At 41.5% G+C, this 19,645-nt stretch overlaps 1 protein-coding gene across 1 annotated transcript; it reads right to left on the bottom strand.

Moving 5' to 3' along the window:
- Positions 1–2,555: 2,555 nt before the first annotated feature.
- Positions 2,556–13,667, bottom strand: nansa (N-acetylneuraminic acid synthase a). The gene is made up of 6 exons (XM_061922795.2): positions 13,412–13,667; positions 12,846–13,061; positions 12,662–12,761; positions 12,437–12,591; positions 12,105–12,371; positions 2,556–3,627 (listed from the first exon to the last, which is right to left on the bottom strand). The coding sequence occupies exons 1-6, from the start codon at positions 13,541–13,543 to the stop codon at positions 3,418–3,420; spliced, it is 1,080 nt and encodes a 359-aa protein (XP_061778779.2). The 5' UTR covers positions 13,544–13,667; the 3' UTR covers positions 2,556–3,417.
- Positions 13,668–19,645: the final 5,978 nt, after the last annotated feature.

The following is a 19,645-nucleotide window of genomic DNA, read 5'->3' as shown; positions in this document are numbered from 1 at the left end:
AGAACCGGTTCTTGTTTGGCACTCCTGTGTTTGAATCCATCCCCTCATTTCATTTGGGTTTTTTTTTCCAACAAGATTTGACACTGGACAGCTAAAATGATCATTACTATCTTAAAATTGGCATCCTAACTCTTATGTTGTTTGCTCAGGCTGTTTTCACTCCGGTCTAGACCAAATATGGAGAAATATAGGGAAACAACTACAAATGTCAATCAATCAATCAATGTTTATTTATATAGCCCTAAATCACAAGTGTCTCAAAGGGCTGCACAAGCCACAACGACATCCTCGGTACAAAGCCCACATAAGGGCAAGGAAAAACTCACCCCAGTGGGACGTCCATGTGAATGACTATGAGAAACCTTGGAGAGGACCGCATATGTGGGTAACCCCCCCCCCCTCTAGGGGAGACCGAATGCAATGGATGTCAAGTGGGTCTGACATAATATTGTGAGAGTCCAGTCCATAGTGGATCCAACATAATAGTAAGAGTCCAGTCCATAGTGGGGCCAGCAGGACACCATCCCGAGCGGAGACGGGTCAGCAGCGCAGAGATGTTCCCAGCCGATGCACAGGCGAGCGGTCCACCCCGGGTCCCGACTCTGGACAGCCAGCACTTCATCCATGGCCACCGGACCTGTGTCCCCCCCTCCACAAGGAAGAGGAGAGAAGAAAAGAAACGGCAGATCAACTGGTCTAAAAGGGGGGTCTATTTAAAGGCTAGAGTATACAAATGAGTTTTAAGATGGGACTTAAATGCTTCTACTGAGGTAGCATCTCTAATTGTTACCGGGAGGGCATTCCATAGTACTGGAGCCCGAATAGAAAATGTTCTATAGCCCGCAGACTTTTTTTGGGCTCTGGGAATCACTAATAAGCCGGAGTTCTTTGAACGCAGATTTCTTGCCGGGACATATGGTACAATGCAATCGACAAGATAGGACGGAGCTAGACCGTGTAGTATTTTATATGTAAGTAGTAAAACCTTAAAGTCACATCTTAAGTGCACAGGAAGCCAGTGCAGGTGAGCCAGTATAGGCGTAATATGATCAAACTTTCTTGTTCTTGTCAAAAGTCTAGCAGCCGCATTTTGTACCAATTGGAATCTTTTAATGCTAGACATAGGGAGACCCGAAAATAATACGTTACAGTAGTCGAGACGAGACGTAACGAACGCATGAATAATGATCTCAGCGTCGCTAGTGGATAAAATAGAACGAATTTTAGCGATATTACGGAGATGAAAGAAGGCCGTTTTAGTAACACTCTTAATGTGTGATTCAAACGAGAGAGTTGGGTCGAAGATAATACCCAGATTCTTTACTGATTCGCCTTGTGTAATTGTTTGGTTGTCAAATGTGGTGGTATTATTAAATGTGCGCTTCATTCACTAACTCCATCCATCCATCCATCTTCTTCCGCTTATCCGAGGTCGGGTCGCGGGGGTAGCAGCCTAAGCAGGGAAGCCCAGACTTCCCTCTCCCCAGCCGCTTCGTCCAGCTCTTCCCGGGGGACCCCAAGGCGTTCCCATAGTCTTCCCAACGTGTCCTGGGTCTTCCCCCTGGCCTCCTACCGGTCGGACGTGCCCTAAACACCTCCCTAAGGAGGCGTTCGGGTGGCATCCTGACCAGATGCCCAAACCACCTCATCTGGCTCCTCTCCATGTGGAGGAGCAGCGGCTTTACTTAGAGCTCCCCCCGGGTGGCAGAGCTTCTCACTCTATCTCTAAGGGAGAGCCCCGCCACCAAGCGGAGGAATCTCCTTTTGGCCGCTTGTACTCGTGATCTTGTCCTTTCGGTCATCACCCAAAGCTCATGACCATAGGTGAGGATGGGAACGTAGATCGACCGGTAAATTGAGAGCTTTGCCTTCCGGCTCGGCTAGATCAGTGGTTCTTAACCTTGGTGGAGGTACCGAACCCCACCAGTTTCATATACGCATTCACCGAACCCTTCTTTAGTGAAAAATAAAATGTTTTTTTTTTTTTTAATTCAAGACAAAGTTATATGTTTTTGGTAACACTTTAGTATGGGGAACATATTCTAAGTAATAAATACTTAATTTAGAGTCACAGCATCTTCCCTATCTGAATCGCTCCCACTGCCCTCTAGTCCTTCACTCTCACTTTCCTCATCCACAAATCTTTTATCCTCGCTCAAATTAATGGGTAAATCGTTGCTTTCTCGGTCCGAATCGCTCTCGCTGCTGGTGGCCATGATTGTACACAATGTGCAGATATGAGGAGCTCCACAACCTGAGGTCACGCGCATATCGTCTGCTACTTCCAGTACAGGCAAGGCTTTTTTTATCAGCGACCAAAAGTTGCCAACTTTATCGTCGATGTTCTCTACTAAATCCTTTCAGCAAAAATATGGCAATATCGGGAAATGATCAAGTATGACACATAGAATGGACCTGCTATCCCCGTTTAAATAAGAAAATCACATTTCAGTAGGCCTTTAAATCTTAATAAAACAGGCACCAAACAAACTGACATGGTTTTATACAAAGAAGAATAACAGCAGATCAGGTGCAAGAATATGCAACTAAATGTATTTGTTGGTCATGTTTCCTTTACGGTTTTATTTTGTATATTCCAGAGATCCAATGTCCTCTGCAGTAGACATTTAGTTTTTGTCTATTTTGTCAGTGACAGAAGCACGCTGTTTTTTATTGACCTTCTGCAAAAATGCAAGTCTCTCACAGGTTTTTCGAACTGAACTCTTGGGCCACCAGTTGAATCGCCCAAATGAAAAAAAAATGAGGACCTAAAATGGAACCTTGAGGAACACTACTAGTATGAACAAATGACTACTGACTGCATCTGAAGTAAACAAGCTACAGCAACACCTTAGTTACTGTGCATTAATTGAATTCTGAAAAAAATTGTAACTGCCAAAAAGGAGAGGACTTAAAGAGGTGCCTTGAGGAACGCGCCTCTGTTAAGTAAATTCCAAGTGTTCTGTTTGCTATCAAGATTAAAATGTCAATGCAAGGATCTGCCCACGTGATAACAAAGATCCAGTAGAGTACAACAGGAGCACTCTTGTGTTTTTAGGAATTTGTTGCAAAAATGTTTGTCTTCCAATTTCTGAACTGAACCTGGGGAATGGTATGTCATTTCTGGGCCGGATTTGGCCGCCAGTTGAATAGCCCTGATGTAGTGGCTAATTAGCTGACCCCCTCAACCTTATAAGACCATGACTGCTAATTACTCATAATCATGTTGTTGATTTATTTTTCATCAGTGCATGATTGCTTTTAGGAACAGAAGCGAGCAGGCTTTGTGTCACCTCCGAGGGCAATTACCCTCCTCTTGTTCCTGGTAACTGAAACTAAACAAGAAAACAAATCACCCACCAAATTATTCCCATTTGATTAATGTCCTCATCATTTAAGTGCTTTACTTGCATACTATCAGCATTTGGCCTTCTTCCCATAGCTGTCCACCACCTCTGGTGTGACACTCTCATCTTCTCCCACGTCTTCAGTGACAACCTTGCCAATCAGCTGGAAGATGTCCTCAGCAGCTACACCCATTGGCACAGCCACCTTCACCGCCAACATGTCCAGAGTGAGGACAGTTGCTTTGGGGATCTTCACCTTGGCCACCACAGACTTCCCCAGCTTGAGAGGGGGAAAAAACATGTCATTGATTTTTCTATAAACACAATCTACTTCAGAACACTGGTGGACTTATGATTTGTTCAGATTTTAAATGAATTATTTCTGTACAAAGTGATGGAAATAGAAATATATCCTGTATCAAACTAGGACTACTTGGGGCTGTGACTCGTTGGGCACCACACGATTCAATTCGATTCGATTCTTGGGGGTAGCCATTCGATTCAGAACGATTCTCAATTCAAAATCCATACTTTTTAATAACATTGGGTGCCGGTTTTATGATTAACTACATTCCTCCATTAAATATATAAACCGCTTTTTATATTACCGGTACCTAAAAGAAAACTGGTTTTGTTTAATAAAATTCTACTCAAACATTTAATAAAGTCAAATACCAATAAGGCAACAAGAGAAGTACCACAAACTTCTCTTTTCTAAAGTAAATCTGTACAGCAGATATGGGCATCTACATCAACAATATGATTTGCATGAGTGGCTGGACAGGACAGATTTTAAAAAATATATATTTATTTATATATACAGTACAGGCCAAAAGTTTGGACACACCTTCTCCTTATTCAATGCGTTTTCTTTATTTTCATGACTATTTACATTGTATATTGTCACTGAAGGCATCAAAACTATGAATGAACACATGTGGAGTTATGTACGTAACAAAAAAAAGTGAAATAACTGAAAACATGTTTTATATTCTAGTTTCTTCAAAATAGCCACCCTTTGCTCTGATTACTTTTGTGCACACTCTTGGCATTCTCTTGATGAGCTTCAAAAGGTAGTCACCTGAAATGGTTTTCACTTCACAGGTGTGCTTGAAGCTCATGGAGATAATGCCAAGAGTGTGCAAAGCAGTAATCAGAGCAAAGGGTGGCTATTTTAAAGAAACTACAATATAAAACATGTTTTCAGTTATTTCACCCTGTTTTAAGTACATAACTCCACATGTGTTCATTCATAGTTTTGATGCCTTCAGTGACAATCTAAAATGTAAATAGTCATGAAAATAAAGAAAAGGAGAAGGTGTGTCCAAACTTTCGGCCTGTACAGTATATATATATTAAATCAATTTTTTTTAATCGATTAAGAATCCTTAGAAAGAAGAATTGCGATTAATTCAAAAATCGATTTTTTTTTTAATACTCCTAATGACCACCATAAAACCTTTATGGAGTGCACATCATTTTTAAAGTAACATTTTAACATTATTAATAGTTGAAAAAGTATAAGGAGACAACAATTTGACAGAAAAAGCCCCCAAAAATCAAAACATGGGCAAGTTAAACATGGCATCATGTTGGTTTGGCTTTAGAGACATATTTTCCCTAGATATGTTGGTCGAGTTCCAAATTGTACAAAAAGTAAGATTCATTCAACTTTGGTCGTATTTGGAAAAGTGCATCCAAGTAAACTGGACTAATTTATTGCACTGATCTCAGGATTCTGAATTTGTTTAGAAATGTCTCCAAAAGACTTTGCCAACTTGTGAAAATCAACTTTTGTCTTTCTTAGATCTTCACTGAGTTCCTTGGACTTTCTCATTGTGCTGAGTATTGGTAGGTCCAATGAGTGCTGTCAATCAAATCGTTGTATATTGCCAAAGAGACTAACAACTACAATCAATCATTGTAACTAATTAGAAGTTGAGCAGGCTAGCCCTTGTCAACTTAAAATAAACTTTCAGCACTACTTATCTAAACGGGTATTTTAAAATTGTATTAGATCCCAGTGGGACACTCTTAATAGGTTTGTATTTTAATAAAATACAACATAAACCTAAAGTTGTGTACAAAGAAAATCTGCATTCTCTTCATCTCGGCCAAAACTGTTGCATTCTAAAGACCCATTACTGTCTTAACTCTAGTTTCCTTGAGAAGCCCATTGAAAGTCAAAGATACACAATTGTTACATCTACAAAGAAACGTTCTGGCTACCAGTTTCAAGAAAAAGCGGCGAATAGTACTGAGCATCTTTTGCCGGTACCTGTTGAGCGCCTGGAAAGTTACCCTATATGGCTTTTCTAAAGATGAGATATAAGATTATATCTTGTGGGAATCTCTTAAGTTCTTGAACATGACCATTTAGAGCTGGGCCGGATGTGGCTCTTTTGATGACTGCATCTGGCTCTCAGATAAATCTTAGCTGACATTGCTTAAAGGGGAACATTATCACCAGACCTATGTAAGCATCAATATATACCTTGATGTTGCAGAAAAAAGACCATATATTTTTTTAACCAATTTCCGAACTCTAAATGGGTGAATTTTGGCGAATTAAACGCCTTTCTAATATTCGCTCTCATTGGGAAACAATCCGCCATTTTCTCAAACACCGACTCAAATCAGCTCTGTTATTTTCCGTTTTTTCGACTGTTTTCCGTACCTTGGAGACATCATGCCTCGTCGGTGTGTTGTCGGAGGGTGTAACAACACGAACAGGGATGGATTCAAGTTGCACCAGGGGCCTAAAGATGCGAAAGTGGCAAGAAATTGGACGTTTGTTCCGCACACTTTACCGACGAAAGCTATGCTACGACAGAGATGGCAAGAATGTGTGGATATCCTGCGACACTCAAAGCAGATGCATTTCCAACGATAAAGTCAAAGAAATCTGCCGCCAGACCCCCATTGAATCTGCCGGAGTGTGTGAGCAATTCAGGGACAAAGGACCTCGGTAGCACGGCAAGCAATGGCGGCAGTTTGTTCCCGCAGACGAGCGAGCTAAACCCCCTATCGACCCTAGCTTCCCTGGCCTGCTGACATCAACTCCAAAACTGGACAGATCAGCTTTCAGGAAAAGAGCGCGGATGAGGGTATGTCTACAGAATATATTAATTGATGAAAATTGGGCTGTCTGCACTCTCAAAGTGCATGTTGTTGCCAAATGTATTTCATATGCTGTAAACCTCGTTCATAGTTGTTAGTTTCCTTTAATGCCAAACAAACACATACCAATCGTTGGTTAGAAGGCGATCGCCGAATTCGTCCTCGCTTTCTCCCGTGTCGCTGGCTGTCGTGTCGTTTTCGTCGGCTTTGCTTGCATACGGTTCAAACCGATATGGCTCAATTAGCTTCAGTTTCTTCTTCAATTTCGTTTTCGCTACCTGCCTCCACACTACAACCATCCGTTTCAATACATTCGTAATCTGTTGAATCGCTTAAGCCGCTGAAATCCGAGTCTGAATCCGAGCTAATGTCGCTATAGCTTGCTGTTCTTTCCGCCATGTTTGTTTGTGTTGGCATCACTATGTGACGTCACAGGAAAATGAACGGGTGTTTATAACGATGGTTAAAATCAGGCACTTTGAAGCTTTTTTTAGGGATATTGCGTGATGGGTAAAATTTTGAAAAAAACTTCGAAAAATATAATAAGCCACTGGGAACTGATTTTTAATGGTTTTAACAATTCTGAAATTGTGATAATGTTCCCCTTTAACCTGATAAGTAATGAATAATTCAGCTGGTAATCACATTGTTAAAAATAACGTTCAAAATATAAAACATTGTCATGCATTTGAATCCATCCATCCGTTTTCTACCGCACCCGTTCAAGAAGTCGCATTAATGGTAAGAAGTATTTTATTTATTATTGGTTAGCTTCAGAATAACAATGTTATTAAAAAGAATAAGAGACTTATTATACTCAAAAAATGTTGGTCTTATTTAAAAATGCACGCATCTAGTTATATTCAGTGTCAAAAAATATTATATGGCTCTCACGGATATACATTTTAAAATATTTGGCTTTCATGGCTTTCTCAGCCAAAAAGGTTCCCGACCCCTGATTTAGAGATTTGGGAGTAGAATAAAAATGAAACAAGGGATGCTTTAAAAACACCGACCTTACATAAGTCTGAAAAGTTGGAAATGCAAAATAGGGCCTGCATAAATGGGACTTTTCTTACCTATAAGCACCTGTTTTTGTGTATTTGGGATCTGCATACCAACTGAAAATTCCCCAAAATATAGAACAATCTTGCCTTTTTGCATATTTCCTCCAAACGAGCCGCTTAGAATTTGCCCAATTTGTGACCTGTTAAGTGACGTCAGCTGATATCTTCACATATGGTAAAGTTTTACTCAAAGAGCTTTGCGCGAGTCTGCCATTGTAGTCTGACGCTGTTGTCAATAAGCTTTTTTCCCTCTGACTTCTTGTTGTGGGGCAGACTGGCTCGTAGCGTATAGTTCAAACTCATATCAGTCAGTAGACTCTATATGGAAGCGTTAAAAACTGACGGGGAGAAGACGCCGTCGAAGTGGAGCCACGTAAATAAGACAACACGACACATCTTGAAACCTGGGAACCACATTCTTGTTTTTTAAAAGAATTGAAGATGAATTATCATTCAACTCTGGAAAAAGAACAGTTCAAATAAATCAATTAGGATCCAAACTAGGGGTGTCCCAAACCAACCAGTTCCGATGTAATACCGATATAAGAGCCTTAAGTATTGGACGATAACGATATTAATTTGATACGTTATCAGCAGGAATCATAGCACATACTATTAATTTGTAGTGTGAAATGATGTAAAAGGCTTGATCAAATTAAGTTACACAACAAAACAATGCTAGGTATGAAAACACTAAGCTTATGAAATAATTATGCTTTTGAAGTGGAGTGGTAATTTTTTATTTGGAGACACCTAGTGGTCACAATAAATCATTAAATTAAGCACATGGACCAGACATGTTTGTTAGTGGATACTTTCCAATACGCTTCTGCCTTGGAGACTGGGTATCTAGCTATGTTTACATGTGCATCTAATCTAAAAATTGGTTGATCAGGGCTCCAAATCAGCTGTTTATATGGACACTAAATAAAATGATCCTACCATGATGTGCACATTAATTTAATTAGAATTAACCATCTGGGCATGCGCAGTTATCTTTTTTTTTCCAGAAATAGTAGAAGAAGAAACTAATTCCGCCTATGTTGTAAACAAAATAGGAATATGAAAAAAATACAATTCAGGTATTCTCGTTAATGGCAATTCCGTTTTATGCCTTTTTTCACTTTAGCTTTTAAAATGTTTGCTAAATAAATGCAAAACTGCTCAGATTTATTGCCTCAATACATCTTTAGACACTTTTCACTAGCATTCTAAGACAAAGCATAATAATTATGTAAACGTATTAATAAGTGTTTAAAGCACTTTATGATTGTGCAAGGTACTTTTTATAAACCTTTATTTTGTTATCACAGTCGGACCAGATGTTGTGCAACGCGCTGTTATTGTGAAGGGGGAATGTGCTGCTGTTCTAAACTTGACAAATTTGGAGACAACTTGAGGCTGTTTAAAAGACAGAGCCTCTCAGCGATATTGTCGTTTACAACAACAAAAGCAGATGAGATGTGTTGTGGGTGTATGGATTGTTCTTGCTAGCTTTAAGTAACTGACTGGCGCTCATGGAGAGGACATTGAAGGGCTCACAGAGTGCATCACAGACTATATCAACTTCTGTGTTGACTCAAACGTCTCATCAAGGACGGTCCCCTGCTACCCAAACAACAAGCCGTGGTTGACCAAGGACATCAAAGCCCTACTGAATGAGAAGAAGAGGGCATTCAATGTTGGTAACAGGGAGGAGGTGAAAAGAGTTCAGGGGCTGCTGAAGACCAAACTCAGGGAGGCCAAGGAGAACTACAGGAGGAAGCTGGAAGGGAAGCTGAAGGACAACAACATGGAGGCGGTTTGGAGAGGTATGCAGACCATAACCGGCCTCAAACCGTCGGGGGGTAAGGGGGTGGACGGAGACAAAGAGAGGGCCAACGAGCTAAACCAGTTCTTTAACAGGTTTGACACAGTGGCTCCGACAAGCTCCTGCCCCCTGACAACTTCAGCGAACCAATCCACTCACTGCCCCCCAACTCCAATGACTACCTCCCCCCACTTAACACCTCACCCTCAGGTTGACGAACCCCCCGGCCCCCAACCACCTGAGACCCCCCCTCCCCCCAGTGTGTCTGTCAGAACAGACAGAACAGGTGAATGCACAGCTAAAGAAATTACACACAGGCAAGGCCGCGGGTCCTGATGGTGTGAGCCCCAGGGTGCTCAAAGCCTGCGCCCCACAGCTGTGTGGTGTGCTTCATCACATCTTCAACATGAGCCTTAGGCTGCAGAAAGTCCCCACACAGTGGAAAACCTCATGCGTGGTCCCCCATCCCCAAGTGCACGAGACCCAGCACGTCGAAGGACTACAGGACGGTGGCTCTAACCTCCCATATCATGAAGACCATGGAGAGGTTGGTCCTGGAACAACTCCGCCCGACGATCAAGCCCCACCTGGACCCACTCCAATTCGCCTACCAGCTCCGACTGGGAGTGGAGGACGCGGTCATCTACCCGCTGAACCGAGCCCACACCCACCTAGACAAGCCTGCGAGCAGTGTGAGGGTCATGTTTTTTGACTTCTCCAGTGCTTTCGATACAATACGGCCCGGGCTACTGGGTGTGAAGTTAGAGACGATGCAGGTGGAGGCCCCCTTGGTGTCCTGGGTTGTTGATTACCTGACTGACAGACCGCAGCACGTGCGACTGCAGGACTGTGTGTCTGACAGGCTGGTCAGCAACACCAGGACCCCGCAGGGCACAGTCCTCTCCCCCTTCCTCTTCACCATCTACACCACCGATTTCCACTATCAGTCAGAGTCCTGCCACCTTTAGAAGTTTTCTGATGACTCTGCGATAGTTGGGTGTATTGAGGATGGTGATGATGACGAATACAGGGCACTGGTGGAGGACTTTGTTTATACATATACATATACATATACATATACATATATATATATATATATATATATATATATATATATATATATATATATATATATATATATATATATATATATATATATATATATATATATATATATATATATATATATATACATACATACATACATACATACATACATACATACATACATACATACATACATACATACATACATACATACATACATACATACATATATATATATATATATATATATATATATATATATTAGGGCTGCAACTAACAATTAATTTGATTATCGATTAATCTGTCGATTATTACTTCAATTAATCGATTAATAATCGGATAAAAGAGACAAACTACATTTCTATCCTTTCCAGTATTTTATTGAGAAAAAAACCCAGCATACTGGCACCATACTTATTTTGATTATTGTTTCTCAGCTGTTTGCAGTTTATAAATAAAGGTTTATTAAAAAATAAAAATAAAATAAATAAAAAATAAAATAAAAAAGCCCCTGCACATGCGCATAGCATAGATTCAACGAATCGATGACTAAATTAATCGCCAACTATTTTTATAATCAATTTTAATCGATTTAATCGATTAGTTGTTGCAGCCATAATATATATATTGCCCGTCACAATTAGCTTGTGTTTAGCTGGGGAAAAAAGTGTATATATACGTATTATGTCACGCATTTAGGAAGTATTATGAACTGTTATAGGCATATTCAATAATCATGGTAATATAAACATTTTTACTTAATACATTGTGGGGATATAAAAGACATCCGGTGCGGAAGCGGAAATTGACGTCACGACACCACCTGGAGCACCTGTCAGCCAAATCGTTTTGCTACGAGCTACTATATGGAACTAATCCTCATTTTTGACCGCTTTGTGGATTTACCATTGGCCTGTGGACTACTGGGACGAACAGACACTTACCAGAAGGACTTGCGATGGATGCGCGGTGCCGCGTAGCTGCGGCTTCCAACATTTAATCGCTTGCCCGTACGTGCATGCCGCTATGTGCGCATCACGTATGTAACTTTGAGCACTTTAGGAAATATATGTGCTGTATTAACTTTGGGGGGGGTGAACTGCACTTTGGGCTGTGGGATTGAGTGTGTTGTGCAGGTGTTTGTATTGTACTGGCGGGTTATATGGATAGGAGGGGGAGATGTTTGTTATGCGGGATTAATTTGTGGGTTTTTAAAAATAAGCCTGAACGTGTTGTGGCTAATGGTCAAATATGTCTTGTGCTTAATTATTGTTTAATCTCAGGTGAATATCAGGTACCACTCGTGACTCCTTAATTAGCATAGTGGCAGCAACTCCCAGAGAACGCGGGTGCGTTTGTTACAGTGTAACGCAAATGCTAGTTTCTAGAAACATATCACCTACATGTTTACCTTTGTAAATTACTTTGCTTAAGTACAAGGAGGAAAGATCAAACTTGTATGGTAGTTGGAAGACATTTTGATGTTAACTGGCTGTCTACATACCTTTGCACAAGTAAATGCGCTGCAGGACTGCTTGTATAGGATCTCATAGCAAATATTTTGGATAAAAGGCTATATAATCCCATATTTGTTTTATTTTCACTGATATCCAAAATAATGATCAAATCGGGGTACCCCTAGTCCTGAACTCATAAGATACTCATGCCCATAGTGGGTGTATGTAAACTTTTTTTCTATAACAGTTGTCTCACCTTGTCATGGCATGGCTTCTCACAAGGAAGCATCCTCTTGACGCCACTACCCAGGGCCTTCTCCACCAATCGGACAGAGCGAACCAGCTCGGCCAGCTCAGAGGGCTCCAGCGATGCCGCATGGTCACTTCCCTTCCACGTCTTGTCCAGTGTCACGTGGCGCTCGATGACTTTTGCCCCCAAAGCAACAGCTGCCACCGAAATACTGATTCCAGACTCGTGGCCAGAATATCCAATTGGAATATCTGGGAATTCCTTCATGTATTCCTGTGGATTGAAAGATTATAGGACAATGCATGCATCTATATTAGGTTATATTGCCTTCTATTTACGGTGATCACTCTGAGGTTGACGTCCTCAGACTCAAGAGGGTAGGCGCTGGTACACTGCAGAATGGCAAAGTTCTGGTTGTGCTCTTTCACCGTCTTGTACACCCGACGCATCGTCTCCATGGACTGCATCCCACTGGAAACCACCATGGGACGTCCTGACACATAAAACAAGAATTCAACATAACAGTAAATTATATGATTTAATAAATCTATCCAGGGTTCCACCTTTCTTTGCCGTCTTCTCCAGATACGGGAAGTTGTTGGTGTCTCCTGAGCCCACTTTAAAGAAAGGCACATTTAGCTCATGGAGAAACTCTACTGCCATCTAGAGGTGGGAAACACTTTTTTAAACGTTACATTTCTTTAAAGTGATGTATAAAGTAGAATTTTGTTGTAGTTTTTGACATACCTCGTCCATTCCTGAGGCGGTGAAGAAGATTCCCACTTCCTTTGCATATTTCTGCAACTCCCTGTACTGCTCATGGCTGAACTCCAGGTGGCGCTTGTGCTCTCCATAAGTGGCCCCCCAAGAGTGTTTGGACGTGTAGGCGCGTTTTAAGGCATGTTTGTTAAATTTGTACTGCAGTTCACTTTTCTGGAATTTGGCACAATCAGCACCGCAGTCCTGTACATGAATTAAAGTAAGGCAGACATTTTATAGTATAGTATACATTTTAATGTATATTATAAATAAGTATACATTTATAAAAAACGAACAAGACGAACAGAACTATTAGACTTACTTCCCTATTCATGCGTATGTGCAAAGAAATGATACGCAATGTATATATTTTACAGTCTTTATCGTTAATTAAGGCGTTTCAAGCCACGTTTTAAAACGAGGCATTCTAAAAAACGGACATCCAAAGTTGATTATTTATAGTTTATTTAATTCAACTTGTCCAATAACCAAGCAGAAACAAGACGTTTAAAGAAACAAAGCTCTTAGTTGTATATCCGTGTAGCGGTTATTACCTTTGCCATTTTGATCATTTTCTTGGCAATCTCGATGTCTCCCTGGTGGTTTTGTCCGATTTCAGCGATAATAAAACACGGATGGTTGCCTCCAATCATCCTCCCGGGACACAGTTCAAACTTTAAAGGCATGTTGATGTCAGGTTAAAAACCTCAAAAACTCAAGTATTTGCTGAATGATCGGAGAGGAGCGATGAAGTTGGTCGCGCGATGAGAAGCCGACCGGGACAGTTATTCGGGTGCACATCCCGGAAGTGATATTTATGACTTCCGCATTTGTTGCACACGGGGGTTGACGTTCTGTTACACCTGTGGAGCTGCAGGGGCTGTCAATCATCTTTTTGTGGAATGTGAGACAAGGGTGTGGAGATGTCCCCATTAACGAGAGAAGAGATCAATTTGGGCATATTTATAAATGATGGCAACATAGAAATGTATTTCAACATCATTATGCTCCAAGCAAACATTTTTCTACATAAATGTCGATTTCTGAAAGTAAAACCTACATTTTTTAGAATTGGCTTAATGGTTTAAAATTATCAATTAAATCTTGGAAAATTATTAAAAGTACAAAATACCTTAAATTAAAATCTTTATTGGAGAAATGTAAAGTGATTTGGAATTTTTTATCTTATCCTATTTTTTTTTATTATTTACTGTTATTTTTATATTCTATTTGTGTTTGCTTTAATTTGATTTCCTTTCCATATTTTGTGAAATACAGTATATGCTCAACCTGATGAGTGTTTGAAATTGTTGAGATATGTTGAATGTGCCTTGGTTTTTTTTTTTGTGTACATTGAGAATATCCATCCATCCATCCATTTTCTACCGCTTGTCCCTTTTTTTGGGGTCGCGGGGGGTACTGGAGCCTATCTCAGCTGCATTCGGGCGGAAGGCGGGGTACACCCTGGACAAGTCGCCACCTCATCACAGGGCCAACACAGATAGACAGACAACATTCCCACACACATTCACACACTAGGGAATATATGTTTGTATATACATTGTTCAATAAAATGAAAACAATTTTAAAAAGCCAGGACTGTATACATTTTGCATGTATTTTTGTTTAGTAAAAACAGTAAATATCACAGTCCATCCATCCATCCATTTTCTACCGCTTGTCCTTTTGGGGTCGCGGGGGGTGCTGGAGCCTATCTCAGCTGCATTCGGGCGGAAGGCGGTGTACACCCTGGACAAGTCGCCATCTCATCACAGGGCCAACACAGATAGACAGACAACATTCACACTCACATTCACACACTAGGGAATATATGTTTGTATATACATTGTTCAATACATTTAAAAAAAAAAAATATATATATATATATATATATATACAAAAAAAGCCAGGACTGTATACATTTTGCATGTATTTTTGTTTAGTAAAAACAGTAAATATCATAGTCCATCCATCCATCCATTTTCTACCGCTTGTTCCTTTTTTGGGGGTCGCGGGGGGTGCTGGAGCCTATCTCAGCTGCATTCGGGCGGAAGGCGGGGTACACCCTGGACAAGTCGCTACCTCATCACAGGGCCAACACAGCTAGACAGACAACATTCACACTCACATTCACACACTAGGGAATATATGTTTGTATATACATTGTTCAATAAAAATAAAAAATAAAATATATATATATATGAAAAAAGCCAGGACTGTATACAATTTGCATGTATTTTTGTTTAGTAAAAACAGTAAATATCATAGTCCACCCATCCATCCATTTTCTACCGCGTGTCCCTTTTTTGGGGTCGCGGGGGGTGCTGGAGCCTATCTCAACTGCATTCGGGCGGAAGGCGGGGTACACCCTGGACAAGTCGCCACTTCATCACAGGGCCAACACAGCTAGACAGACAACATTCACACTCACATTGGGTGCTGGAGCCTATCTCAGCTGCATTCGGGCGGAAGGCGGGGTACACCCTGGACAAGTCGCTACCTCATCACAGGGCCAACACAGCTAGACAGACAACATTCACACTCACATTCACAAACTAGGGAACATATGTTTGTATATACATTGTTCAATAAAAATGTTTTTAAAAAATATATAAAAAAAGCCAGGACTGTATACATTTTGCATGTATTTTTGTTTAGTAAAAACAGTAAATATCATAGTCCATCCATCCATCCATTTTCTACCGCTTGTCCTTTTTGGGGTCGCGGGGGGTGCTGGAGCCTATCTCAGCTGCATTCGGGCGGAAGGCGGGGTACACCCTGGACAAGTCGCCACCTCATCACAGGGCCAACACAGATAGACAGACAACATTCACACTCACATTCACACACTAGGGAATATATGTTTGTATATGCATTGTTCAATAAATTAAAATATATATATATATATATATATACATATAAAAAAAAGCCAGGACTGTATACATTTTGCATGCATTTTTGTTTCATAAAAACAGTAAATATCATAGTTATTTTTGTATTCTTTTTCTATTTATTAAAAGTATTCGGATGTTCTTGAAATAAATCATTATTATGTGAAGGCTTAAATTAGTTCACATTAATTTATTTATACATTTTTTTGCATTTCTTTCTGGTTTTGTCCATCCATCCATCCATCCATCTTCTTCCGCTTATCCGAGGTCGGATCGCGGGGGCAGCAGCCTAAGCAGGGAAGCCCAGACTTCCCTCTCCCCAGCCACTTCGTCCAGCTCTTCCTGTGGGACCCCGAGGCGTTCCCAGGCCAGCCGGGAGACATAGTCTTCCCAACGTGTCCTTGGTCTTCCTCGCGGCCTCCTACCGGTCGGACGTGCCCTAAACACCTCCCTAGGGAGGCGTTCGGGTGGCATCCTGACCAGATGCCCGAACCACCTCATCTGGCTCCTCTCGATGTGGAGGAGCAGCGACTTTACTTTGAGCTCCTCCCGGATGGCAGAGCTTCTCACCCTATCTCTAAGGGAGAGCCCTGCCACCCGGCGGAGGAAACTCATTTCGGCCGCTTGTACCCGTGATCTTGTCCTTTCGGTCATAACCCAAAGCTCATGACCATAGGTGAGGATGGGAACGTAGATCGACCGGTAAATTGAGAGCTTTGCCTTCCGGCTCAGCTCCTTCTTCACCACAACGGACCGATGCAGCGTCCGCATTATTGAAGACGCCGCACCGATCCGCCTGTCGATCTCACGATTCACTCTTCCCTCACTCGTGAACAAGACTCCGAGGTACTTGAACTCCTCCACTTGGGGCAAGATCTCCTCCCCAACCCGGAGATGGCACTCCACCCTTTTCCGGGTGAGAACCATGGACTCGGACTTGGAGGTGCTGATTCTCATCCCAGTCGCTTCACACTCAGCTGCGAACCGATCCAGTGAGAGCTGAAGATCCTGGCCAGATGAAGCCATCAGGACCACATCATCTGCAAAAAGCAGAGACCTAATCCTGCAGCCACCAAACCAGATCCCCTCAACGCCTTGACTGCGCCTAGAAATTCTGTCCATAAAGGTTATGAACAGAATCGGTGACAAAGGGCAGCCTTGGCGGAGTCCAACCCTCACTGGAAACGTGTCCGACTTAGTACCGGCAATGCGGACCAAGCTCTGACACTGATCATACAGGGAGCGGACTGCCACAATCAGACAGTCCGATACCCCATACTCTCTGAGCACTCCCCACAGGACTTCCCGAGGGACACGGTCGAATGCCTTCTCCAAGTCCACAAAACACATGTAGACTGGTTGGGCAAACTCCCATGCACCCTCAAGGACCCTGCCGAGAGTATAGAGCTGGTCCACAGTTCCACGACCAGGACGAAAACCACACTGTTCCTCCTGAATCCGAGGTTCGACTATCCGGCGTAGCCTCCTCTCCAGTACACCTGAATAGACCTTACCGGGAAGGCTGAGGAGTGTGATCCCACGATAGTTAGAACACTGGTCTGGTTTTGTTTTTAATTATATACATGTATGCTCATGTATTCCCTTTATTAATTTAAAAGTATTTAATTTCATGAATTTATTTAGTTTTCAAACACGTTTTTTGTCTTTCCTTCCTGGTGTCTAATTCTCACAGACTGAAACAGAGTATATTGTTTTAATTTAGTACAAACATAAGCCTGGGAGAACTGTTCTTTTGTCTTCATGTAAGGTGTGTGCTTTCCATTGATTGATTCATTGATTGATTGAAGCTTTTATTAGTAGATTGTACAGTACATATTCCATACAATTGCCCACTAAATGGTAACACCCGAATAAGTTGTTCAACTTGTTTAAGTCGGGGTCCACGTAAATCAATCCATGCACGTCATTGTTAAGATTTCCTCCATATAAGCTTTAGAACCTTTTACACATTATAAAAAGAAAAGAAAAACATACATTTCTATGACAACCTTATCTTGCCTGGTATAAAGCCGTGTAACATGGATGGATGAATACTTTTACTAAAGATTAAATTGTCAACTTTATTGTCATTGTGTCAGCCAATGGAATGCAGTGATGCTGAAATGTTACAAAATGTGAGAACTGCTGAGACATTGTGACTGAGTGGTAAGCTCTAAGAACAAATATTAGTCACTATAACCAAGTCATCTATGAAATAACAATGTCATGTAATCATCCCTTTAATCGTCTTCCTATCGGTGAGTAAGACCGTTTGCTTAAATAAGGAGTGGGCCATGTTATTTTAGACAGGTTCCAGTCGAGCAGGTCTTGGTCATGGGCACTCCTCAAAGTCAAGTGGAAAAACACACACATTCAAATGTCCGACCTGTACCACCGTTCAACATAGAGCCTGTCTTTTGGACATGTCTTAATGACTGAAGAAGAAAGATGTCTAAAGTTTAAAAATATTTGCTCGACTTTTTCAGATGTTTGTGTAGTTAATGTGATACAATCAGTAATAACTCTGTTAACATTGCACAAGATGTAAAATATCTATTCTGGTGACTGGCATGACCACATCATTTGTTTGCCATTAGTCAGTCCATTTATTTACACACGCAATGTCTATTCACATACACACGTCAATGTTGACAACTTGTTGAATTAGGTCCTGACGTTGAGCAACTCAAACGACAAGCTTTTTGACAACGTTTAATCAATGTTGGGTTCTGACGTTGATTTGACCGTTGAATTTTGGCCATTTTCCAACCAATATTTTCCAACACAAACACAACGTTGAAACAACATGCTTTTTGCTGATGCTGATGACATCTATTAAACAAGACCAGAAGCAAGGAATTAAAGGCCTACTGAAACCCACTACTACCGACCACGCAGTCTGATAGTTTATATATCAATGATGAAATCTTAACATTGCAACACATGCCAATACGGTCGGGTTAGCTTACTCAAGTGCAATTTTAAATTTCGAGCGAAATATCCTGCTGAAAAGGCCTCGGTATGATGACGTCTGCGCGTGACGTCACGGATTGTAGAGGACATTTTGGGACAGCATGGTGGCCAGCTATTAAGTCGTCTGTTTTCATCGCAAAATTCCACAGTATTCTGGACGTCTGTTTTGGTGAATCTTTTGCAATTTGTTCAATGAACAATGGAGACAGCAAAGAAGAAAGCTGTAGGTGGGAAGCAGTGTATTGCGGCAGGTGTTGTGCAGGATAACGCACCCGCGCTGTAGAATGCACCCCCTGATTGTTGTGTCGGATAACACAGCCGGTGTTTCATTGTTTACATTCTCGAAAGATGACAGTCAAGCTTTACCATTGGCCTGTGGAGAACTGGGACAACAGAGACTCTTACCAGGAGGACTTTGAGTTGGATACGCAGACACGGTACCGTGAGTACGCATGCAGCTGCGGCTTCCAAACATTTGATCGCTTGCCCGTACGTGCGTGCAGCTATGTGCATGTCACGTACGTAACTTTGGGGAAATATATGTGCTGTATGAACTTTGGGGAGGTGAACGATACTTTGGGCTGTGGGATTGAGTGTGTTGTGCAGGTGTTTGAGTTGTATTGGCAGGTTATATGGATGGGAGGGGGGAGGTGTTTGTTATGCGGGATTCATTTGTGGCATATTAAATATAAACCTGGTTGTGTTGTGGCTAATAGAGTATATATATGTCTTGTGTTTATTTACTGTTTTAGTAATTCCCAGCTGAATATCAGGTCCCACCCGCCTCTCACAGCATCTTCCCTATCTGAATCGCTCCCACTGCCCTCTAGTCCTTCACTCTCACTTTCCTCATCCACGAATCTTTTATCCTCGCTCAAATTATTGGGGAAATCGTCGCTTTCTCGGTCCGAATCGCTCTCGCTG

The sequence above is a fragment of the Nerophis lumbriciformis genome, linkage group LG27 (genome assembly GCF_033978685.3).
Source record: "Nerophis lumbriciformis linkage group LG27, RoL_Nlum_v2.1, whole genome shotgun sequence".
NCBI classification, from domain to species: Eukaryota; Metazoa; Chordata; class Actinopteri; order Syngnathiformes; family Syngnathidae; genus Nerophis; species Nerophis lumbriciformis.
This window is presented reverse-complemented; position numbering and strand designations above follow the sequence as displayed.

What these genes read in the sequence shown, in the direction of transcription:
- nansa (XM_061922795.2), bottom strand. Translation starts at nt 13,543, where the DNA reads ATGCCTTTAAAGTTTGAACTGTGTCCCGGGAGGATGATTGGAGGCAAC. An exon ending in AAATGATCAAAATGGCAAAG is followed by an intron (nt 13,062 to 13,411) that starts GTAATAACCGCT and finishes ATTCATGTACAG; the next exon opens with GACTGCGGTGCTGATTGTGC. An exon ending in TCAACCTCAGAGTGATCACC is followed by an intron (nt 12,372 to 12,436) that starts GTAAATAGAAGG and finishes TTCAATCCACAG; the next exon opens with GAATACATGAAGGAATTCCC.